The sequence below is a fragment of the Canis lupus genome, chromosome 6, assembly GCF_048164855.1.
Source record: "Canis lupus baileyi chromosome 6, mCanLup2.hap1, whole genome shotgun sequence".
NCBI classification, from domain to species: domain Eukaryota; kingdom Metazoa; phylum Chordata; class Mammalia; order Carnivora; family Canidae; genus Canis; species Canis lupus.
The window spans coordinates 70,944,608-70,968,614 of NC_132843.1; the positions used below are offsets into that span (position 1 = coordinate 70,944,608).

A 24,007-nucleotide genomic window follows, 5' to 3' on the forward strand; every position below is an offset into this window, starting at 1 on the left:
CGACTTCCAAATCTAGGTCATAAAAGTAAGGCCTATAACTTTCGAGACTGGTTCTTCCTAAAAAGAACCAGGGTAAGTTATACAAGACCTCAAGGTTCATAGAGCAGACTGTTTGAGAAAAATAATACCTATGTGGTTGAGTATATTGTTTGGATGATTACAATAACTCATCTAATACTAGCAAACTTTGTAAAAAAAAATTTTGAAGATTTAGAATCTTTAGGAAAATGTGGTAAGGAAGTTTTACACTATATTCTTTGGTGTCAATTTATGAAACTATTTAGGAAGACTACCAAGATAGCTTTAAGTTAATGTCTGAGCCTATTTCTCTGTCTTATATACTCAGATACATGGTTTCTTTTTATCATACACAGTACAAATATAAATTAACCAAATTCATGACACAGTAATAAATGCCAATTTATTAATTTAGGATAAGAAATCATTCCCCCGTGTACAATATTAGAATATTATATTATGTGTTCCTTAGGCAGACCTAAAGAAGCCAAAACATAATCAGAATGATGTTTGGTATTTTAATTTTCTATTGCTTAGTAAAAATTATCTCAAATTTAGTGGCTTATTACCAGTTTCTTTGGGTCAGAGATTCAAACAGAACACAGCAAGGACAACTTATCTCTGCTCTATGATGTCTCAGGCCTCAGCTAGAAAACTAGAAAGCTAAGAGGTAGAATCCTGTGAAGGCTAAACCACTCATATGTCTGATAGTTAATTCAAGCTTTTGACTGAAGGTCTACCTGGGGCTAGTGCCAGAAACCCCACATGTGGCCTCTCCATGTGGCTGGAGCTTCCTCACAATACGGTGACTGAGTTCCAGGGTAAGGAATTTAAGAAGTCTAACAAAAAACAAGAAAGACTCTTAAGAAAGTTAAAAAAAAATTTTTTTAAGATTTTATTTATTAATGAGAGACACACAGAGAGAGGCAAAGACAGAGGGAGAGGGAGAAGCAGCATCCCTGCAGGAAGCCCAATGCAGAACTCAATCCCAGCACTCTAGGATCATGCCCTGAGCTGAAGGCAGATAGATGCTCAACCGCTGAGCCACCCAGGCATCCCGAAAGTTACAAAATTTTTATGAAATATATAAAAGATGTAAATAACAAAGATATACCATTAGTCGTGAATGAAAAGACTCAATGTCTTCCCCAATGAATATACAGGGAATGCAATTTAGACTGCAACATGATGCTGCCATTAGCAGGGTGTTTTGTCGGAACTTGAAGAATTGCTCTTAAAATTCATCAGGAAAAATGAAGAGCCAAGAAGTGCCAAGATGATTTCTAAGATGAAGAAGGGAAGACTAATCTTAACAATCTATAGTAATTAAAACTACATGATTTGGGGCAGAAAGAGACAAAAAGACTGGAGAAGAAAAAATAAGGTACCATGGGACAGTCTAGTGTACATAAACAAAAGGTTAATATATAATAAATAGAGTTGGCTTTTTTAAAAAAAGTCAGTAGTAAATTTTAATTTAAAAAGTTATGTTAGGACCACTGGCTATTCATAAGGAAAAAAATAGATCCCTCCTTCACACCATTTATAAAAATTAATTTCCTCCAGAGAGCTAAAAGACCAAATGTGAATAGGAAAACTACAAAACATCTCATTTTAAAACCAACTCTGGACTGGCATCCAAAATGCACAAAAGAATATCTGTAAACAAAAAAAGGGACAAATCTACAGAAAAAGGTACATGAAACATAAATGACCAACAGATATGAAGACATTCAATCACACAGGAAACAGAAAAATGTAAAAACGATATTTATAAATTTATGTATGAAATGCTATACATCATTTCATACCCATTGCATACGAATGACAAAGTGTGGGAAACTCTTCTGCTTCGAGCAGACTAATGTTCCCACTGTAAACTACTAAAAACCGGACAAAATATGTAAAATAACTGCTTTCAGACAGTGGCAAAGAGGCAATATGGGACTGTGATACCGGAAAGAAGGGAAACAGAGTGAGGCCCACAATCATACCAGCTCTCTGTTAACACTTTCCAGACTGTACCACAGCGAGAAGCCTCAAAATAGCAAGCAGCCTTACTGAGCTAAATAGGCAGTAAGTGGAGATCCGGGTTAATATGGTGCCTAGAATTTACATATTAAAGTACTAGAGAGAAAGGTACCATACAGAAGAAATTTCTATTTTTCTGTTTACATTTAAGTGATGACACTTTTTAAATCTGCTTACACAGCAAGTCTTTAAAAAAATTTTTTTTAATAGCAGGTGAATGAGAGAGAGCATATGCACACATGTGGGGATGAGGGAAGGGGCAAAGAGAGAGGATCCCAAGCAGACTCCATGCTATGTGCAGAGCCCCAAGATCATGACCTGAACCAAAACCAAGAGTCAGAAGTTTAATCAACTGAGCCACTCAGGTACCCCAGCAAGTCATCTTTAATATAAAATCAACCTTGGATTCTGTCATGAATATTATATGATCATGATGTATCATCCTATTTATATGTTGCTAAATTTAATTTATTAATGTTCTGTATAACATCTTTGCATCTAAGTTCATAAGGGATATTGGTCTGTAATTTTATTTTCTTGTAATGTCCTTGTCAGGGTTCTTAATTAGGATTCAATTAAACGGCTATAAGACTTAACTCAGATGTTTGCTTCTTTTTGTGTTTCAGAAAGCTCTTTATTTCAAGTTATTTTTCCCAATTCCTTTTTCAAATTTGTTGGCATGATTACATACTTGAAAGCTATAAATTCCTAGGTAAGAACAAGGTACTAATTATTACTACAAGAGAAGCTAAAATTTTAGTCCACAGGAAGTTCTAACTTCTAACAAGACGAGGTAAAAACCTCCACAGAACTGAAACACTGCCCACTGAAACAAATGAAAATTATTCTTAAAACATACTTTGAAAGCCTCTGGAAATGGTCCTAAGTCAAAGAGCAAAGGAGGAAACATCTATCCAAGAATACTTATGCAAATTTGTTAAGAACAAGAAGCATGTGTGGTATTTGAACAAAGACAGCTACCTGTCTCTCTCCTCTGAACTTAGCTAGACAGATACTTCACTATGGAGGGGTGCAGCCAAGAACACAAGAATCCCTTCACTATCAGCTCCTTGTCAGACAGCTTTCTTCAAGTGAGAAGCATCACACTGGCATTTCTCACTTTGCCCTCAACTATCTATTACTGAGACTATGTTCTGAGCCAGTGCAGTTGAGAAGAGGGGCTCCCTTCTCTTGCCCAACTCATGGAACAAAGCCTCTACCTTTGGAGCAGCACCACTGAGAATACTGGTGCTGCCATTATCTTAGTCCTGGCCTATAAGGTGGTGGGGTTCCATGCTGGAAGAGGCAAGCCAAAAAGATCTGAGGCTATTGCTCCCTCTCCACCTCCTGTTCAGCTCCTGAAGTGGGTTATCACTCAGAGAGAAATATACCATTGTCCCTTTCCCCAGCCAACTCTAGAGTCCTAACTCAGAAATTTTGCCTGGAGGGAGAAGCAAGCCATAAAACAGCTGTTATGTCTCTTCCCAAAAGAACTTACTTTTTTTTTTTGTATATTTTTTTATTGGAGTTCAATTTGCCAACACATAGCATAACACCCAGTGCTCATCCAGTCAAGTGCCCCCCTCTCAGTGCCCATCACCCAGTCACCCCAACCGCCCCTTTGCCTCCCTTTCCACCACCCCTTGTTCATTTCCCAGAGTTAGGTGTCTCTCATGAAGAACTGACATTTTTGTAACAGAGCACAGAAAAGCTCAAAGTTAGGGGTGTTCTCAAAAACAGTGGAGGTAGTGGCAAAAGGCAATGGGAAGATTCAATGAGGAAATAGGTTTTAACCAGCTAGTTTGCAAGAGAACACCAGGGAAACAGCTTGGAGGAGCCATCCTGGTGTCAGAACAAATATTAGACATTGACCTCAGGAACTCTTATTCCTTCAGAGGAGTCTGAATTTAACTGGATTAGTCAGAAAAAAATAGTAAAACAATTTATGCCCCAGAACATTGTTGAAAACAATTAAGCAAGATGAAAGTCATTGAAATTTAAACTTGGTGTAGTTAGGAAAACATAAATAGAGCCCCGTTCAAAGTACTGTTATCTCAGGGTGCCTACTGGCATACCTAAAGCTGTATCTCTCTGAAGCACATTAGACCAGTCACTAAACACATAAACAAATCACACCACCTCTGAGGGCTGGAACTGGTACCCAGTACTGTATTGCAGTAATGTACTGTAATACAATAAATACATTATCTAAAATGTTCAGTATACAACAAAAAAGATTACAAGATACACAAAGAAACAGAAAACTATGTCCCATGTACAAAGAAAAAGAAAAAAACAAAACAAAACAAAACAGAGGCAAGAGAAACTGCCTGTGAGAGCAACCAGATGTTGGACTAATAGAAAATGACTTAAGTTGTTATATATATCCAAAGAACTAAAAATAACCATAATGAAGGAAAGATGTGATAACGTCACATCAAATAGAGAATATCAATAAAGAAACAGAATTTACAAAAGAGAGGGAGAGAAAGAGCAAATGAAAACTCTGCATTAAAAAATACATTAACAAAATGAAAAACTCACTAGAAGGACTCAACAGTAGATGTGAAATGGCAGAAGAAAGAATTAGGTAAGTTTGAAGATAAATAGAAATTATGAAATCTCATTAGAGGAAAAAAGGTGAATAAAAACGAACAGAACTTCAGAGATCTGGGGAACACCATAAAGTATACTACATGCACATAACAGGAATACCAAAAGAGAGAAAGGAGCAGGAAAAAAAAAAAGAAAAAGAAATAATGACCAATAACTCCCCAAATTTACTGAATAATGCTAACCTATGTACCCAGGAAGCTCCACAAACTCTAAGAAGGAAAAATACAAGTAGATTGATTCACAGATACACTGAAATAAAAGTGGTGAAAGTCAAAGACAAAGAGAAAATCATGAAAGTAGGAAAAAAAAAACAACTAGTCACAAGGGCTAAGATTAACAACTGACTCTCAGCAGAAACAGTAGAGGCTAGAAAACAAAGAAACATATTCAGACTGCTCAAAAACAAATAAAAAAGCCCATAACAAAACAAAAAAAACCTGTCACCCCAAAAATCCTATATCCAGCAAAGTTATCTTCAAAAATTAAGGTGAAATAGAAACATTCCCAAATAAACAAAAATTGACTGGCTACCTAATCTGCCTTACAAGAAACACTAAAGGAATTCCATCAGGCTAAAAGCAAGTGACCATAGAAAGTAATCAAATACACACACACACACACACACACACACAAAGAGCTCCAATAAAGTTAATCATATAATTATAAAAAGCAGTATTAGTGCGTTTATTTTATTTTCTTTTTTTTTTGCATTTATTTTCTTATTTCTCTTAACCGATTAAAAAAACACTGTATAAAGCAATATGTATATATATATATATACACACACATCTTAAGTCATTACCATACAGAAGTGTAATACATTTGCCAATAACAGCACAAAGGAGTCGGTGGGAGCAAACATGTACTGGGTTAAAGAAATAACTACTGATGGTGAAGTAATAATTACAAAAATGTACTATTGGGGTTTATAACATCAATAAATGTAACTGAATAACAATAATGTATTATAAAGGGGAAAAGGAAATAGAGGAACATAGAAGTGATGTTTTTAGATCTCACTGGAACTAAGCTAGTATAAATCCAAAGATGATTCTACTAATATATATACGGTAAGCCCAAGAACAATGTGAGTTCAATTAAAAATGAATTAAAATAGATACGGTAAAAAAAAATCATTAAACAAATTTAAGTGCTGCTTTGAAAAATATTTACTTAATACTAAAGAAAGCAGTAAAGAAAGAATATGGCACAAAAAAGACATGAGACATAGGAAAAAGTAAAATTTCAGGCATAAATCCAGCTATATCAACAAATAACATTAAATATAAATGGATTAAATAACCCAATCAAAAGGCAGAGATTTCAGATGAATAAATAAGATCTAACTATATGCTGTCTCCAAAATATAAACCATAGATTCAAAGACACATACAGAAAGTAAAAAGATAGAAAGTGATACATCATGCAAACAAACACAAGAAAGCTGGAGTGATAGATATATTGATATTAGATAAATGGATTTTAAAGATTTTATTTATTCATGAGAGACACACAGAGAGAAAGAGAGACACAGAGGGAGAAGCAAGCTCCCTGTGAGGAGCCCGATGCAGAACTCAATCCCAGGACCCCAGGATCATGCCCTGAGCCAAAGGAAAATGCTCAACCACTGAGTCACCCATGTGTCCCGATACACAGATTTTAAAACAAAAAAAGTATATTAGAGATAGAGAATCATTTTATGATAAAAGGGTTAATCCATGAATAAGATGTGATAATTATAAAAATATGTTCACCTACTAACAGTTTCAAAATACATTAAGCTAAAACAGAAGTGAAGAAAGAAATGGCTAATTCAACAATGACAGTTGAAGAGACCTCAATATTTAACTTTTAATAATAGAACAACTAGACAGAAGATCAAGGAAATACTTAACACTATAAACCCAACCAGACCTAACAGACTTCTATAGAACACTATAGAATTTATATTTACTATAGAATACCCCACCCAACAACAGCAGAATATATGTTCTCAAGTGCACATAAAGTCTCAGGACAGATCATATGCCAGGTCATAAAACCAACCTCAAATTTAAAAACATATAAATAGTAATATCAAAGGATGTCCTCAGACCATTATAAATGAAATTATAAACCAGTAACAGAAAACAACTTGGGACAGTTACAAATCTGTAGAAATCAAACCATACACATTCCTAAATAACTAGTGCATCAAAGAAGATAGCAAAGGAAAATCCAAAAATACGAAAATGAAGATATAATATACCAAAACAAATGGGATGTAGCTAAAGCAGTTTAGAAGGAAATTTATAGCTGTAAATGCCTATAGAAGAACAAAGATCTCAAATCAGTAACTTAACTTTTACAATTGCAAATGATCCAGAATAGCCAAAACAATCTTGAAAAAGAACAAAGTAGGAAGACTCATTTCAAAATGTACTACAAAGCATAGTAATCAAGATAGTGTGGTACTGACAAAACAATAAAATATAGATCAATGGAATAGAATTGAAAGCCCAGATACAAACCATATGCCAAGTGATTTCAACAAGGCATCAAGACCATTTAATGGGGGAAAGCACAGTCTTTTTAACAAATGGTGCTACGACATCTGACTACCTACATGCAAAACAGGGGCAACTGGGTGGCTCAGTTGTTAAGCTTCTGCCTTTGGCTCAGTTTACGATCCCTGGGTTCTGGGATCGAGTCCTGCAACAAGCTCCCTAAATTTAATATAAATAGCATGAAGGTTGATAAGATTATTAAAATATATAGAGCTAGGTTTAAGTCTACCCCTCCCCCCTATTCATTCTCTCTCCCTCTCTCTCAAATGAATAAATAAATGTATGGGGGGAAAAAACCCACAAAATTACATTTGACCCAGCAATTCTATTCCTAGGTATATACTCAAGAGATATTAAAACACATGCCCATACAAAAACTTGTATACAAATGTTTATAGCAACATTATTCATAATAACCAAAAGGTGGAAACCCAAATGTCCATCAACTGATGAATGAACAAAATGTGGTGCTAAAGCCATACAATGGATTCTTACTTAGCCATAAAAGGAACAAAGTACTGAAACATCTACGACACGGACAAACCTTGAAAATATGTTAGGTGAAAAGAAGCCTTTGGTATAAAAGATTTACAAAAGACTATGTATGATTCCATTCATGTAAAATGCCCAGCCAGGGAAATCTATAGAGACAGGAAGTAGATTAGTTGGTTGCTTAGGCCAGGAGATGGATGAGATGAGTAACAGTTAAATGGTATGGCATTTCTGAGATTAAAATGTTCTAAAATTGACTGTAGTGATGGTTGTACATATCTGTACATATACTAAAAGCCACTGATTTGTATACTTTAAGTGTGGAAATAGTACAGTGTGTGAATTATATCTCAATAAAGCTGTTAAAAATTTTTGTTTCAGTCCTGGTCTCTAAAATACTTTCATATCAAATATGCAAAATATTAAAAGTTTAAAGCATTAAAAGGAGGTAAAAGTTTAAAGATCAGTTGTGGTTTAAAGGTCAAATGCTACTAACCAATAATAATAAAAACTTCATTCTACCAAAAATGTATGCACCACACATTCCTAGGATACCCCTGTTTTGTCTTTATGCCACCTATGTTAATTTATATGAAATATGTACATGAAACACAAAAACCACCACATAAAATGAGAAAGAATATTTTATCAATAGGGCTACATAAGGTTAGTTTTAAGAATAGTTCACTGAATAAAAAAATAAGTTCCATAAAGTAAGATAACTTGGAGTTTTCCTTTGTAATGTAGTTTTGCTGGTATGGTCTCAAATTCATGTTACCAGAAAATCTAGTTTATATTCATTTCTCTTAAGACCTCAGATATCAAGGAGAAGAACAATGGGATTTTAATATGCTCATTATCATAAAACCTTTCTTTTTCTTGCCCATTTTCATAAAAGCCAATGTGGTAAAACTAAAGGATAACCAAATTATTTCAAGTTGTTCATTGTTAATTCTCTATTTTAGATCTAAGAATAAAGGATCAAGTATAATTTGTAACAGAAATAAGTTTTATAGGTATAATTTTCCTTAAAGGAAAAACATGTCATATTTCCAATTACTGCTGCTCATATTTTTGAAATCTAAAGTAGGAGCTCATATAGGATTCATGCTACAAATTCTAGAACAAGCATCGTATCATAGCAACCCAGCAATACCACTACAGTGACACGCTGAAGATGCAATCCAAGATTCTAATTTAAGAAACTGGCACAGAATATAGGACATGTAGCTTTTTTTGGCAATACTCCTAGAACATTAATAACTAAGACTCTAAAATCAGCTTTTATTTTAAACTTTAGAGGCTCAAACTATTATAAAGGAACAATAGAAACATTTATTAACAAATGATTCACAGCTTAGCAAATAGGACTTAGTTAAGGATCTATGATTTCATTAAAATTGAAAAATGGTTGGAAAAAACTGGACGCATCACCTGTTAGGAAATTTGAACACATCCACCCTACCATTTTGATAATGAATCCTAGTATACAAATATTGTTCTAAGAAAACTGTTAGAACACAATCTAAAACTTTGAAGAATATTTCTATGCTTTACTCCATTACTATTCAGATGTGAATACATCCACAACTATTGCATTATAGAAGGATAAGAAGGTGCTGTTCGATTTTTATCTCAAAAAAATGAACTTTATTATCTTTTGTCTTCAGAAATAACTTCTGATAAAATAGAAAACAAGAAATAAGATGAGAGAATGGGGCTTGTTATATGAATTCCCTGGAATGTAGAAACTTGGGACTTCTGAAAGGCTGAATACTGAAAGGCTCCTGAGAGAGTACAGGTATATACCTTATTTCATTGCACTTTGCAGATACTGCATTTTTTACAAATTGAAGGTTTGTGTCAATCCTGCATTGAGCAAGTCTGTCAGCACCATTTTTCCAAAAGCATTTGCTCACTTCATGTCTCTGTCATATTTTGGTAATTCTTGGAAAATTTCAAACTTTTTCATTACTTTGTTATAGTGACTTATGATCAGTGATTACAACTTTCTGAGAGCTGATGATTAGCAGTTTTTAGCAACAAAGTATTTTTAAATTAAGGTAGGTATTTTTAGACAATGCTATTGTACACTTAAAAGACTATATAGTACAGTGTTAATTTTTATATGCACTGGGAAATTAAAAATTCATTTGACTCACTATATTGTGATATTTGCTTTATTGTGGTGGTCTGGGATCAAACCTGCAATAGCTTTGATTTATGTCTATAAATGGAATATTTGTGTCATCTGCTTAATTCAATTTGTTTTTTGGTATCTGGGTTTTTTCTCTGATAAATTATGAAACATTGTTTTTGCTTGATTCATTTTGTTTTTTTGTTTTTTTTTTTCCAGCCGCTCCCCACCCCCAGACTCCATTTTGAATATAAATCCTGTTATTCATTAAATAAAATAGATTTCTAGAAGCCTTTTGTTTCTCATTTGGAATTTTGGGGGAACAAGAAGTATTAAACAGATCTTTGCAGATCAATGCCTCTATAAGCTATTTTCAGTTTTGATGACTGTGATGAGGTTCCATCTGGTAACTACTCCTCCTGTAACTCCTAAAAAACACCTGCTACCGTGTTAAGGAAAGGGACTAATGACTTAACAAGGTTGTTCAAGTCTCTAGAACAGGCCCCAAAGTCTACAAAAACACTCCTACTTCCCTCCACCATCAGACCATAGATGGGCTTCAGAGTGGTGGTGGTGGTGAATCAAAGAACCCCCAAATTATATACACAATATTGTATATAATATTTTCCAAGATGATACATCCCTTTAATCAGGTTTTCCAAGATATCCATGTATAATCTCCATAAAATTAAATCTATTATTGTATTATAGATTGTATAGTTCTTAGAAATGATTTCCTCTCCTTTTAATATAAGGAATTTTTCTAATCAAGGTTTACAGTAATTTGATTTAGTATTTCCAGAAATAAAAACTGTATTCAGAAACAAATCTAAATTAATTTTTTCTTTTCAGAAGCACACTTATAATATTCAATTAAAGTAAATAATGGGTTACACACAGAACAGCATATATTATTTAATCCCACTTAATGGGAAAATATAGAAAGGTACTCAAAATTTGGGGCACCTGGGTGGCTCAGTGATTGAGCATCTGCCTTTGGCTCAGGTCATGATCCTGAGTCTGTATCCAGCTCCCCGCAGGGAGCCTGCTTCTCCCTCTATGGAAGGCCTATGTCTCTGCCTCTCTCTATGTCTCTCATGAATAAATAAATAAAAATCAAAAAAAGAAAAAAGATACTCAAAATTTTAAGAGACATTTTCTCTGAGAATTTTTATTTCTATCTTTGTAAGATTCTTTTTTGACTTAACAGTGAAGTCTGTAAGTTTTTATAAAAATAAAGCCATTATAAAGGAAATAGGGTAGTTAAGAATATGACATTTCTTATGGCACGTCGTTAAGTGAGTTTATTTTAGAAAACCATGAAAACTGAAACTCACTCATGACTCACAGCAAGTATTGTATCCTAAAATAGTCATTCCTATTCCACAGGAGAAGCTACTTTTCTAGATCTTAAGAAAAAAAGAAAAAGAAAAAAGGAAAAAAAGCAGTTCTCAAAATATCAAAATATGTTATGTGTAAGGTCATCCATGTGGTCCAAATTAAAAACAGGATATCAAAATATATAAAATACCAACATCAAAAAAAAAAAATACCAACATCAGTGCCTGGGTATTCAGTAGCTAGGTAAAAGCTGGGTTATTTTTAAGTTTCCTAAGTGAATGATAGAAATTTCCTATGAAGGAAATATGACTATTAAAACTAAATACCTCCTAAAAGGTACATTGTTACATTTACTACTTTATTTCCACTTTGGATTCAAATTTAGGCTGCTTAATTCACTAGAAGGACAAATCTATGTAGAAAACTACTTAAGGAGATGACATCATCCAATTTGTTTTTTAGAGGTTTTACAGAATAAAATCAGTAAAGTGATAGATGAATTAGCCCAATTTACTTTTATATCCAAGTCTCAGTTATCTTACTTCAATTTATTTCCTCTCTCAAACTGGCAAATGATGATCAGAAAGACGACGCTAATATGGCCACAAATACAAATTTTCAAAAACTGTGTGTACACAGCTTGTATAGGAGAGTTTTCCTAAACTCTCCAAAAGAAAGGCAAAAACAAGTAGACAGTCTGATCAATTCTTGATATCCCATAATAACTTATTAAAACTGCTTATTATTGATTGTAACTTTAACCCTAAATTATAAATCTAGCTCTGACAAAAGTGCTGACAAAAGCCACCCAGGTGCCCCAAACCTAGCTCTGACAAAAGTGCTAAAAATTCACTTCATCTTTTCACTACTCATTCATAAAACAAATGTTAAATATTCTCCAATGAAAAGTTTTCATTACTCTAAAAAAAGGAGGAAGTGCTAAAAGGGAGACACCAAAGAAGATCAATGAAGATTTTTATATCAGAGGAATTTAAGAAACAAAAATCCTCTGCATTGAAGATTCTTAGAAAAACTATGTTCAGTAGTGGTCTACCTGCCCAGGACCTAAAAGAAATCAATACCTTGACAAAGCTCAATTACTATTATTTCTCCTTTGTACTGTTAGAAAATAAGATGTTAATATTGCTTTAGTGCAGGCAATACATATCTTCAGTTTAATATTACGGAGGACGAATCAATAACTAACTGATAAGATACTGACTTACACAAATATACAACCCACCTGTTTTGATTTAACAACAAAATGCTTAACTTAGGGTTGTATGTAAACATTGTAAGTCCGTATAAAATTATAAATCACTGTATGACACAAAATGGTGCTTTTCCTTAAGTCAATTTAATAGCTTTTGCTTCATTATTTCATTTAATAAATAATAAAACCAAGAACTGACTACCTAAATGCTGGTGAGAAGGTCTAGATCTCAGGTCTTAAACCAGTTAACTTAGAGTCTAAACACAGAAAACACTAAGAACACTAACCTTACTCATGCATTCGTCCCAACATATTTTGTGATCTCCCTCACACATACACCATCTGGTATACACAGACATTCCACTGAATAGTGACTAGATGAGCCCAACAAGGCCAGAAGACCAAGTAGCCAACATCCCAAACTATGACCACTTTCTAACAGGCAAACTTGAAAATCTTCTAATTAATGTTTAGAAGTTACAGAAATTACCAAATGGGCACTCTGCGATTCACCCTTTCCAAAGAATATCTATTTGATATTCTTACTTGGATTGCCAAAAGGTATCTCCAACCTCAAATTTCCAAAATGCAATCCTGGATTTTTCCCTCTATATCTGGTTCCTTCTTCAATGTATTCCTTCTCTGTGGTGGTAGATCTACCCATTCTGTGGTCCAAGCTAAAACACCTGGAAATCACCCTTGATTCCTATCTTTCCATCTCCCCTCAAATAATTAACGTCCTATCTAAGATACATCTCAAATACATCTCTTTACTTTTCCTTTCAACTACTACCACCCTTAGCCGAAGCCATGCCATGTCTTGCCTTGCCCAATAAAATAATCTAACTGGTCCCCCTTCTAAAAATCTTGTTCTGCAGCCGAGAGCTAATGATGTAGTTTTTTTCTTTGTCAAGCTTCCTGAAAGAGATGTCCATACTTACTAATTTGACTTTAATAGTTTTCATTCATTCCTCACTTTACAGGAATTTCGCATCAATCCTCTGAAATGCCTCTCAAGTCACCAATGTTAGTAAGACTACTAAACCCATGGAGACTTTTCAGTTCTTATTTGACTTGTCAACAGCTCTTTTTCAATGTTACTAGTCCCCCACCCCCACTTTTAAATATTCTCTTCCCGTGACTGCCTTGCCTCTACTCTTACCGGTCTCCCTTTGCTTCCACTCAAGCTGTCTCTCTTGCCTTGAGATTACCCCCTTTCCTGTGACCATCATCTAAATGATGGTATTCCTTGGCCTCTTCCCTTTCCACACATTTTCAGTGGTTTCTTCTACGTGAATCATTTCAAATGCTACTTTTAATCTAAAGACTCTCAAATTGTTTTCTCTAGGATAGCTCTGTTTAGGTGTAGACCAAATATTTAACTTCCTAGTGGACAGCTTCACTTTGAACCTGTCCAACAAAAAAACATTTTCTCCCAAATCTGATCTTCCTCTTTTCTTCCCTTTCAGTAAATTGCTCTTATGCCTCTAGGTTGCCCAAGTTAGAAATGTATCGTCATTGGTTTTTCCCTCTCACAAAGTCCTGCCTTAGACAAGGCTACTGTCATCTCTTGTCTGAATTACTGTGTCAGCATCCTAACTTACATCCTTACTCCCATCCTCCAATACACTCTTCGTGCTATTATCAGGAGTAAACACAGCACATGGCATTAAGATTATGATATAGACTCTAATTGTTGCTTCATCAGTCTCTTGTCTGATCAGTTCCCTGTTACAATATCCTTTATCACAGCCACACAGACTGCTGGAAGTTTCTCAAATATGCTATACTCATTCACCTCTAGGGCTACACATATTACCCTTTAGGTGGACCTCTCAGACCCCATCTGTCTTGGCTGACCACCTCTTTTAGGTCTCAGTGTACCTGCTGCTTTCTTCAGGAAACTTTACCTGATCTCTCTCCTTACATACCAAAACTGGATTGGGTCCCCCATATACTACTCTAGCCACTTACTGCTTACTCTTATCACAAAACATGATAGTAATTCAAACTGCCTTATATGTCTATATTCCCCACGAAACTACAAGCTCCTAAAGACATTTAATTTTTTTAAAAAGCATTCATCTTATCCACTTAAGTTTTAATCTCTAAATTTTAAGTACTATGAACACCAAAGAGAGGAAAATAGGAAAATATTTCTGCACCAGACTGTGAAAGCAAGTATATATATATATATCTAGTTTTAACAGCAGGCAAACAAAAATTTTCCTCTGGCCAATTAAAAGAAGAATGGTAGTGTAAGTTGGGTTTTTTGTTAGTTTTAAGCAGATACACGGGCGCCTGGGCAGATCAGTCAGTTAAGAGGTTAAGCATCCTACTCCTGGTTTCAGCTCAGGTCAGGGGTCTTGGGGTTGTGGGACTCAAACCCTGTGTCAGGCTGCCCACTCAGCAGGGAGTCTGTCTGGAATTCTCGCTCCCTCTGTCTCCCCCCCTCTCAAATAAATAATCTTTTTAAAAAAGCAGATACATATTCCTACAGAAATTATAATTTATGGCTTCAGCAGATGTTTATTATTAGAAAAGTCTGTCTAAAACACTCAGTTTTGCTAAATCAAAATTCAGGGTTTACAACAAAAACGGTTTCATCTTTTTCACTTTATTAATTTAAAGGCATGAGATTAACAATGTGTTCAAATAATCACTAATTTCTGATAACAGCTGTAATTATAGATTAACTTTTACCAATGGGTGTGAAACAAAGGCAAAATCACTTAAAAGAGAAAATGTATAATTTTTGAAGTCATATCTAATACTCCTGAACTACAAGTTTTAAGTCCAGCCATTAAAAAATTCTTGTTTTAGACATTTAACCTCTTTTTTCCGTACTGCCCATACAGTTTATTCATTAATAAAGCAAAATCTGAGAAAACATCTAAGAGCTTAAAAACCCCATATTTCCTCCTCCCTAGGTTAAAAAAAAAGCTTCCCTGATGAAATGACAAGCTATTTACTTTGAATAGGAGTGAAACTGACTCCCAATGGAGATTAAACTACAATGACTTCCGAGGTCCCATTCACCACCAGAAGGCTCAACTAGATATAATATGGTGAGGTTATAGTAGCTGCAATTAGCATCACCATTCCAGTAGGAGGAGTGTGTTCCCAAGAAATCCCTTGCCTTCGGTGTCCAAGTTAGAAATAGGTTCTCTGAATATTATCATGTGAGCCTATCATATTCAGCAAATTATTCCTCTGAAAATCATAATACATTTCTTTAGGATTTCTGATCAAAATTGCAGATTTCTAAAATTCACCAATACTCACTCAAAAAAGCCCACATAAACAAATTCCTTCAGGAAAGACTTCAAACAGATATACATAAAAAGTAGCTTTGAAACTGCTTATTAGTCAATATCCTGTTCTGACAAGTAGAATTTATTTTGCATAAACCTACTCTGACATGTAAAACTCTTTCAGCAATGCATTTAGGTTCCCTGTTACACAATAATACATTAAAAGTAATTATATACTTAAAATCTGTTCCTTTCATCTCCTTCAAGGACATCCTTATAAAGATTGCAAGTCAAATTTGGAAATTACTGCAAACTAATTATTTGAGTTCATTTAATGTTTGCATACACATGTCCAGATTGAGAGTCAATTCAGTACTACTTTTCCACACAAACCTTACACAACACCTTTCCTAGTAGGAAATCTATCAATAATGTTACCTACGAATCACTTAAACCAGTTATTTGCAAAGCATAAAATACAAGAGCAAACATCCTTCATTTTAAACCTACATTTACTATTTACTGTCATGGTATCAAAAGCCCAGAGTTTATTTCCTTAAAATCCCTGAACTATATTTAGACACAAATATAGCTAAAATATAGATATATATTTATATCTATAAAAACAAAAAAGAGGGAGCCTGCGTGGCTCAGCAGTTGAGTATCTGTCTTGGGCTCAGGGTGTGATTCTGGGGTCTTCAGATAGAGTCCTACATTGGGCTCCCTCTGGGGAGCCTGCTTCTCCCTCTGCCTATTGTCTCTGCCCCTCTCTCTGTGTCTCTCATGAATAGATCAAATGTTTAAAGACAAAAAACAGAAGGCAACCAATCTGCTGATAGCATCAAACTTCACTGAACAAACATCACTGAAAGAAAATCAATAACTAGATAGGGGGAGGAGTGTTAAGGGAGGAGGGTCAGACAACTAACAGGTAATTTATTTGACAAGAGTTATTTTAACTACAGAACTATATTTACTATGCACAGAATACTGTTATTTGGTACAATAGGATGTGAAAACACAGATGACTTCTGCTTTCAAAGTCTTTCATTCTGGAGAAAGAACATTGTTCCATAACTGAACACTGACTTAAAAAAATCAACAAATAGGAGTCTTACTCAAATTGCATAACAGAAAGGCCAAAGACAAAACAAGAACATGAAATATAAGTGGTCCTTGGTGTTCTATCTTCAATAAAAAGCTGTAGTCAAGATTAAGATGATAGAAGTAAAATATATTGTGCAAAAAAAATTTCTTGTCACTGAATAAGTACAAGGCATGACCAAAAATACAGTTAAGTTCAAGAAAAGTTCATTGGTTCAATATCTAATATTCAACATATACGCTAGAAGCAGAACAATGCCTTTAGTGCATAACAAATACCAGCTTTACAATCCAAAGTGGTAGGAATCATCATGTTACCCTGAATGATGGGATTAAAACCCCGTTTTACTTCTCACTTTCATTTTACTCAGCCACAGCTCTAAAATCAGAGAAAAGAAAAATGGACCACCTATTATAAAATGGTAACAGTTGAGTTTTAATTATGGTAACTACAGAAAAATCCTATAGAATCATCTCATTGTACCTAAAACTCCAGAATCTAACATCACTTCAAGGAAAGGAGCTGATTAGCTATAGGGGGCAGCAAAGTTAAGAGAGTGAAAAGTAAATAGCAGGAGGTGAAGTGAGGGCAGGAAATGTTAATAGGCTGGGTAATGAGCCATGAGTATCAGAGAAAAGGACAAAGTCTCAATTAATGAATTAAATCAATAGACAGATAATGCTAACTTAGTGATTCTCAACCCTGGCTGCACATTAGAGTCACCCTGGGAGCTTTTAAAACTACAAATGCCTGTATCCTACCTTAGGCCAATTAATTTAGAATCTCTTGAGGATGGGCCTGGCATTGATATTTTTTAAAGCTCTCCAAGTATACAGACATGGTTGAGAACCAGAGTGCTAAACACAAAAATAAAAATAAGCTAGTCTCCATTACCAGCTTTTTACTATTTAAAAAATTCCTAAAATAAAGCATAAAAATCTATTTCCCAAATACATTATTTTTGTTGATAAACTTATCTTTGTCATTCAAAGAGGGACAAAAACTCATTAAGAACTAATTCATCTTTGTTATTTTATCACGGAAAAATATAATTCTCATAAATAAAAATTATTAAACTGATGCAAAAAGACAACTCAAGTTTACTATTTACAGGATAGCACTCTATCCCAATAATGATCACACTATTTTAACTAAACACATTTTATTGCATTATCACTTTAGTCAATTAGACATTTCATAAAATAATCCAAAATTCAATTAAGGATCAGAGGAGGTAATAAAACTGGGGGGAAAAGGAAGTTGACCCTAAATAAGAATTCTGTACATGTTAATTAGAAAAATTTTCCTTCATGTAGATGCCAGCAGCAAAGGATACTACATTATCAATTTCTCTAACAAACATATTCTAAAATTTAACTAAAAAATAAGTCTTCTAGAAGAAATATGACATTACTTTCAGAAAATAATCCTAAAATGACAAAAATGTTAAATCCCTTTGCAAACATTTTTCTTGATATATTCAGATGAATTTCAAGTCTCCTTTAGTGACAACCCAACTATAAAAAGGGGTTTGGGGTTTATAGAAAATGATAGTAACTTTGAGAAGACTTATAAATCTTAAAAGATGAGTTGGTAGTGTTTCCTCCACTACAAGAAAGTTAAGATAGTTAAGAAACTTCAGATCATTCAGCATTCTTGTTCCAGTTATCCTAAAACACCAAATACCTCATCAAGGGAAAAAAAAATTTTTTCCCTCAAGGTAAGCACAGCATTTCATATCAGCATCACTGTTACTGGCCTGGGTACCAGTGGGACCCAGTTTCTTTTTTCTTTCTTTCTTTTTTTTTTTTTTTTAAGATTTTATTTATTTATTCAAGAGAGACAGAGAGAGAGAGGCAGAGACACAGGCAGAGGGAGAAGCAGGCTTCATGCAGGGAGCCCAACATGGGACTCCATCCAGGGTCTCCAGGATCAAGCCCTGGGCTGAAGGCGGTACTAAATCGCTGAGTCCCCCTGGAGGCTGCCTGGGACCCAGTTTCTAAGAATATACCAACAAAGAATCTGAGTGATACTTGGGAAATTTTTCACTTCAATCTCAAAGCCAGTTTCATTGTTCTTTGCTATTTACTGGCTGTCTCTTAGGAGAAATGCACATCTATACAATTCTATTGGTTAATTCAACTACTTTGCTTGGTAAAAATCTTCTAACTACAGCTTTTAATAATTTAAACAATCTTAACCCCACCCTATTTCCAGTTCCATACTTATGCTGAAAAATGATATAGTTTCACCTTACTTCACATAAATCATTTCTGAAAACTGGTTAAAAATAGAATCATTCTTGAAGTACACTAGCAAAGTTTACTATTTATATGAGTCCTTCATTAAAAAATATTCTTAATCAGGACTTTCAAATACCAAAGAGAATGGGAACTAACACTGCCTATTTTTAGATACTTTACATTATTTCACTTAATCCCCACAATCCTGAGGAGCTATATTATGCCCATTTTACAGATAAGCAAAACAACTCAGAAAGATTAGAAATTTACCTTCGATCCAAGACTGACCTCAATAACCCAACTCTACAACACTGGTTTAAATTTTTATAAAGTAGGTTAACAGCAAAAATACTGAAATCATTTGACCTGAGGACCCATATCAGTTGCAATATCACATAAATAGTCACAGGCTTGAAACTAAGCTGTATAAGCTTCTACATTCTCATCAATAAAATGTAAATGATAACTGGTTTTGCACAGAGTTGCTGGGATGACCCAGTAAAATATAATGTTTGTAAAAACACACCTAGCTATGGCTTGTCATGCAAAAGCATGACCTTAATAGGTGTGAAAAAGCAAGGTATATCAAGAATAAGGATTCTCTATTTTTACTCCACCTCTTTGGACTGTTTCACTTATTATATACAATACTGCTTTATAATTGTAGGAAAAAAGTCTGAAACAATTTGTAAATGCTAAGAGTTATATAAATATAAAGCAGCTACTACTTTACTAAATAAATTCTTCCAGAGACTTAAACAAAATAGGTTAAAACAAGCTGGAAAACTTCCCTATTTTGAATAACAGATTTTCTTAATGTTAAAAGTTTCCTAACTGTTGTTACTAGAGTAAAAGTTTAAGGTAGAAAAATTAAGTCCTATATTAACTTAAATTTAAAAACAGGAAAAAAAAAAGGTTGATAAAATGCCTCTGTTTTTATTTTCTAGTACATAGTTCTCAGGGGGAGCTTATAGAATTAACATAACAAGAACATTTAAAAATGCTTAGAAAAAAAATTTTTTAAGCTATACAAATCAGGCAGTTGAATTTTCAGGACCCACATGGCAGGTCCTAATTTTTTAAAAAATCCTTTTAACAAGGCTTTTTTATTAAAAACTTTCTATAACTAAATAGTTTTCTCTGAACATTTTCCCTATTAAAATCCTGCAACCTACTTGGTAAATGATTTTGCACAAATAAACTTCTTATAGATGAAAAAGTTGGATTATTTTGTTAATCCTTACCCATAGTAAGCTTTGAGGAAAATAGCTGGCACCTTTCCAGCTTAGATCCATGTGGACAAAGTGTAACATAAGCAGGTTAGTATAAACACTTGAAAGATCTTGGTTGCCCACAAATATCTGAATCTCTCCACAGGAAGATTATATTTCAGAGCAGGAAGAAAAATTCTCTTTCATACACATACTAAAGGGTTTTCCACTGGTTTTTGTTAAGACCACAAATGGAAAAAACTACTACAGACAGAAAAAAGCACACAACTTTGTGGTATCAAGCACACTGCCAAGTACCATGTGAAGAAACTGGATTTTTTTTTTTTTTTAAAGCACTTTTCAAGCCTTTTGGCATTTGGAGTATAAGTAGCTCTTATTAGTGGGTAATCCCAGTAAGGGTCTTATTTCCACAATTATATTTGCATAAATTTACCTCGAATACCTGAACTCTCCTTTTAAAGAACACTGTATTTTCATGTTAAATATGCAGAATTAATCTAAAGTTCCAATTTTATTTTTTCTCCACTAGTGACCAAATACTGTAAAAAAAAAAAAAAAAAAAAAACTCAATGGCACCTTCAACTTGTTGAACTACGCACCATATAATTTAAAAGGATTACTGGCTCTGCATATTTTTGTCAAGCTTTTAAAAACTGCATTAAAACTCCATCTCCTAACCATGTTTAATATTCAACTATTTTTATTAAATAAAAGTAAATACATTAATAAGGACAATAGTAAGGACCCACAATACCTTACTAAAAAAGCAAATTTAATAAATATGAAAAACACTAGCAGCAAACTTCCGATTATGAGAAATTCCACAATTTAATGGGAAAAAATCAATGACTTAAAAACGTTTTAATTAAGTTTACAACTGAAATCCATGAATAGCAATCCAATGTCCTAACAGGTAAGACGATATTCTTTTATAGCTATGATATCACTCAAGAATTAAAATCTTGGCAATGCCTACCACTGTGGTTTACCAAGGACTATGATATGTAAATTTTAACCATTTTTGCATGCTGCATGGCAAACGATAAATGCAGCCACACACGTTACGCTACACGTTTCTTCAATAAAACCTTTCAAAAGCTAGTTGGATTCTGGCTGTGGAGGTCCCTGATTTAGAAGCACCCCCAAAAGACAGGGCAGTATAGGGTCTGAACGGGGTTCCAGATCTATCGCAGGTCAACTGTGATTCGATCTGGGGTTTTCTTTAGACTCCTAGCCAGACTCAGGCGAGGTCCGAAGACAAATCAGAACCAGATTATCCTTGAAGGAGGCGAAACGGATCGAAAAATCTCACCGCCGATTCTATTTTAGCATGAGCCTTTAATTTCCAGGCCTCGCAAAACAGAGGATCTAGATTTCTATCAGGTTTCTTTTGTGCTAAGAGTTGTCTGAAATATCTAGGAGGGTTATCCTCTCGTTCCGAGCGAATTTCTCTCTCTCACAGAGAAGCGAAGACACGAACACTACAAAATTTAAAGAGAATAACGCACCAAGAATAAACCAGACCACCGGGAAACATTTTATTAAAAGTCCCCTGAGCCCTTGTGGGAAAAGTACGCGCGCGCCGAGGAGCGCCAAGCTCTCCTGCAAAGCCCTGCGCGCGGGCACGAATCTGAATCACTGTCCAGACCTACGCGGTCCCCTGGAATCCCTGCTTCGCGAACCAAGTTCCCAATCCGCTGCAAAGCGACTGGATTTATGGACTCTTTTGCAACTTCCCCAACTTTACCGTGTACGTGTGTGTATCTATGTCTATATCTTCCCCGGCAACGAAGTATTCGGAGTCTTTCCACTCTCGGAGTTAACGATACCACGTGAACCTAAACGACCCAGCAAATAAGGCGCTGCACGAACGAGTGGGGTTTTCACGCCCGTTCTTCAGGAGCGGGTGTGCCGGGCAGCCGACTCCCCGTCGCGGTCTGCGGCAGGACGGCCACCGAGGGCCCGCTCGCTGTGACAACTGGGGTCGCTCCCTCCGCGGGCAAGGGGAGGCGAGGGTGCGCGCAGACGCCCGGCCGACTGAAGCAGTAAAGGGGCAGTGCCAAGCGTCGGAAGAGCGGAGGAGGGTCTCGGAGGGCAGGGCAGGGCAGGGCAGGCTGGAGGAGCCCCCACCCCCACCCCCACCCCCCGCGCCGCGCGCCCGGGGCCGGCGCGAAGAGCCGCCCGGCGGGGGCTGAGCCGCAGAGCTGCAGGCGCGGGCGCAGGTGAGCGAGCGCGCAGGTGGGCAGGGGGCTGGCATCTGCAGCAAACTCTGCAGAGCAAACCTGTTGGATGCGGGCGCGGGCGCCGGGAGGCAACGCGAGGGACGCGACTCCCGCTCCCCCCGCCCCGGGGCGGCCCCCTCGGAGGTTACCTTTGAGCTGGGGCAGGGGGTGCAGCTCCGCCTGGCTGCCCTGGCTGCGGAACTGCGACGAGCCCTGCGAGCGCTTCTGCCTCTGCGCCTTGCGCACCGATTTCCGGGTGAAGCCGTCCACTTTCTCCGAGGCCGAGATGGCGGCGCCGGCAGCCCCCGCCGGCGGCGGCGGCGGCGGCGGCGACGACGACGACGACATCGCCGCGGCCCTGGCGCCTGGCAGCTCCGGCTGCTGCGTGCAGGGAACGGGCAGCGGCAGGAGGAGGAGGAGGAGGCGGGGGGAGAGGCGCGGGGAGCTCGCGCCCCTCCGCCCCGTCCCCGTCCCCGCGGCCGCGCCGCCCTCCGGCTCCCGGGCGCCGCCGAGCTTCTCCGCGCCGCCCGCCCGCCGCCGCCGCCGCCTCACGGCCACATCTCAGGGCCGGCGGTTCCTGGTCCCCGCCGCGCGGCCGCCGCCTCCCGGGGCTGACGGAGGCGAGGGCGGGGACGGAGGGGGGTGAAGAAGTTGTTGACTCCGGGCGCGGAGGGCGGGTGGAAGAGAGCCCGAAGTTTGGACAACTGCGGCGACGGCGCGGGGGTGCGGACGCCGCGCGCGCCTCGCTCCTCCTCAGCCCCGCGCTGCGGCCGGCGGCCCCTCAGCGGCCGCTGCCCGCGCTGCCCGCGCTGCCCGCCCTGCCCGCAGCCTCCTCCCGAGGCGCTGCCATCGCGGGGCCCCTCCGAGCCGCCGCCGCCGCGGTGCCCGCTCTTCCCCGTCAGCGCCGGACCCTCATCTCCCGGGGCGGTGACCCGCCGCGGGGCTCTGGGCGCGCACGCTCGCTCCTCGCGGCGCCGCGCGGTCCGAGCGCCCTCCGCCGCGCGCCCTTCCGCCGCCCACGGACAAGCCCCGGCGAGCGGCCGCTAACGACTCGAGAAGGCGGAGGGCGCACGCAGGGGCGGGGGGAGGGGGCAGGACGCGGGCAGAGTGTGCGCGTGTGCGTGTGCGTGTGCGCGCGGCCGGGGGAGGGGCTGGCGAGGGGTGGGGAAGGAGGAGATTGACGGACCCCTTCCGCGGGGTCCCGCCGGCCTCGGACGTTCGGGGAGGGAGTAGGAGGCGGGTAACCATGCCGGTTCCCTCAGCCAATCGCAGGCCTAAGCGGCGGGACCGGGGTGGGGCGTGGCCTCCCGGGCGGGCTCCGAAGCGGGGAGGTTAGGCTGAGGAGTGGGGCGTGGCTGTGTGACGGGCTTCTGCCACAGCCAATCGTAAGTGAGGACGGCGAGCGGCGCGCCGCTACGTCACAACAGCGCGATGAATGCTCCTGCTAGAAAGGGGAAGTGCCCCGCCTCCGGCGGGCTCCTCCGCGCGCGTGCGCGGCAGCTCCGGGCTCTCATTGCTCTCCCGACGGCCTATGAGAAGACCAGGGAACCGGAGTGG

At 37.9% G+C, this 24,007-nt stretch overlaps 1 protein-coding gene and 1 long non-coding RNA gene across 3 annotated transcripts in view; one reads left to right on the top strand and one right to left on the bottom strand.

Moving 5' to 3' along the window:
- PPP2R5A (protein phosphatase 2 regulatory subunit B'alpha) overlaps positions 1-22,848 on the bottom strand; it is a 63,394-nt gene extending 40,546 nt beyond the window's left edge. Inside the window, exon 1 of the mRNA XM_072831135.1 lies at positions 22,600-22,848. Coding sequence (XP_072687236.1) covers positions 22,600-22,798 — 199 coding nt within the window. The 5' untranslated portion in view covers positions 22,799-22,848. The remainder of the gene's footprint in view (positions 1-22,599) is intronic.
- The window catches only part of LOC140635869 (uncharacterized), a 37,016-nt gene continuing 35,387 nt past the window's right edge, over positions 22,379-24,007 (top strand). Inside the window, exon 1 of one of the 2 annotated variants that reach the window (XR_012033189.1) lies at positions 22,379-22,450. This is a non-coding gene — a long non-coding RNA (uncharacterized lncRNA). The remainder of the gene's footprint in view (positions 22,451-24,007) is intronic. The other variant, XR_012033188.1, reaches the window with a different exon arrangement.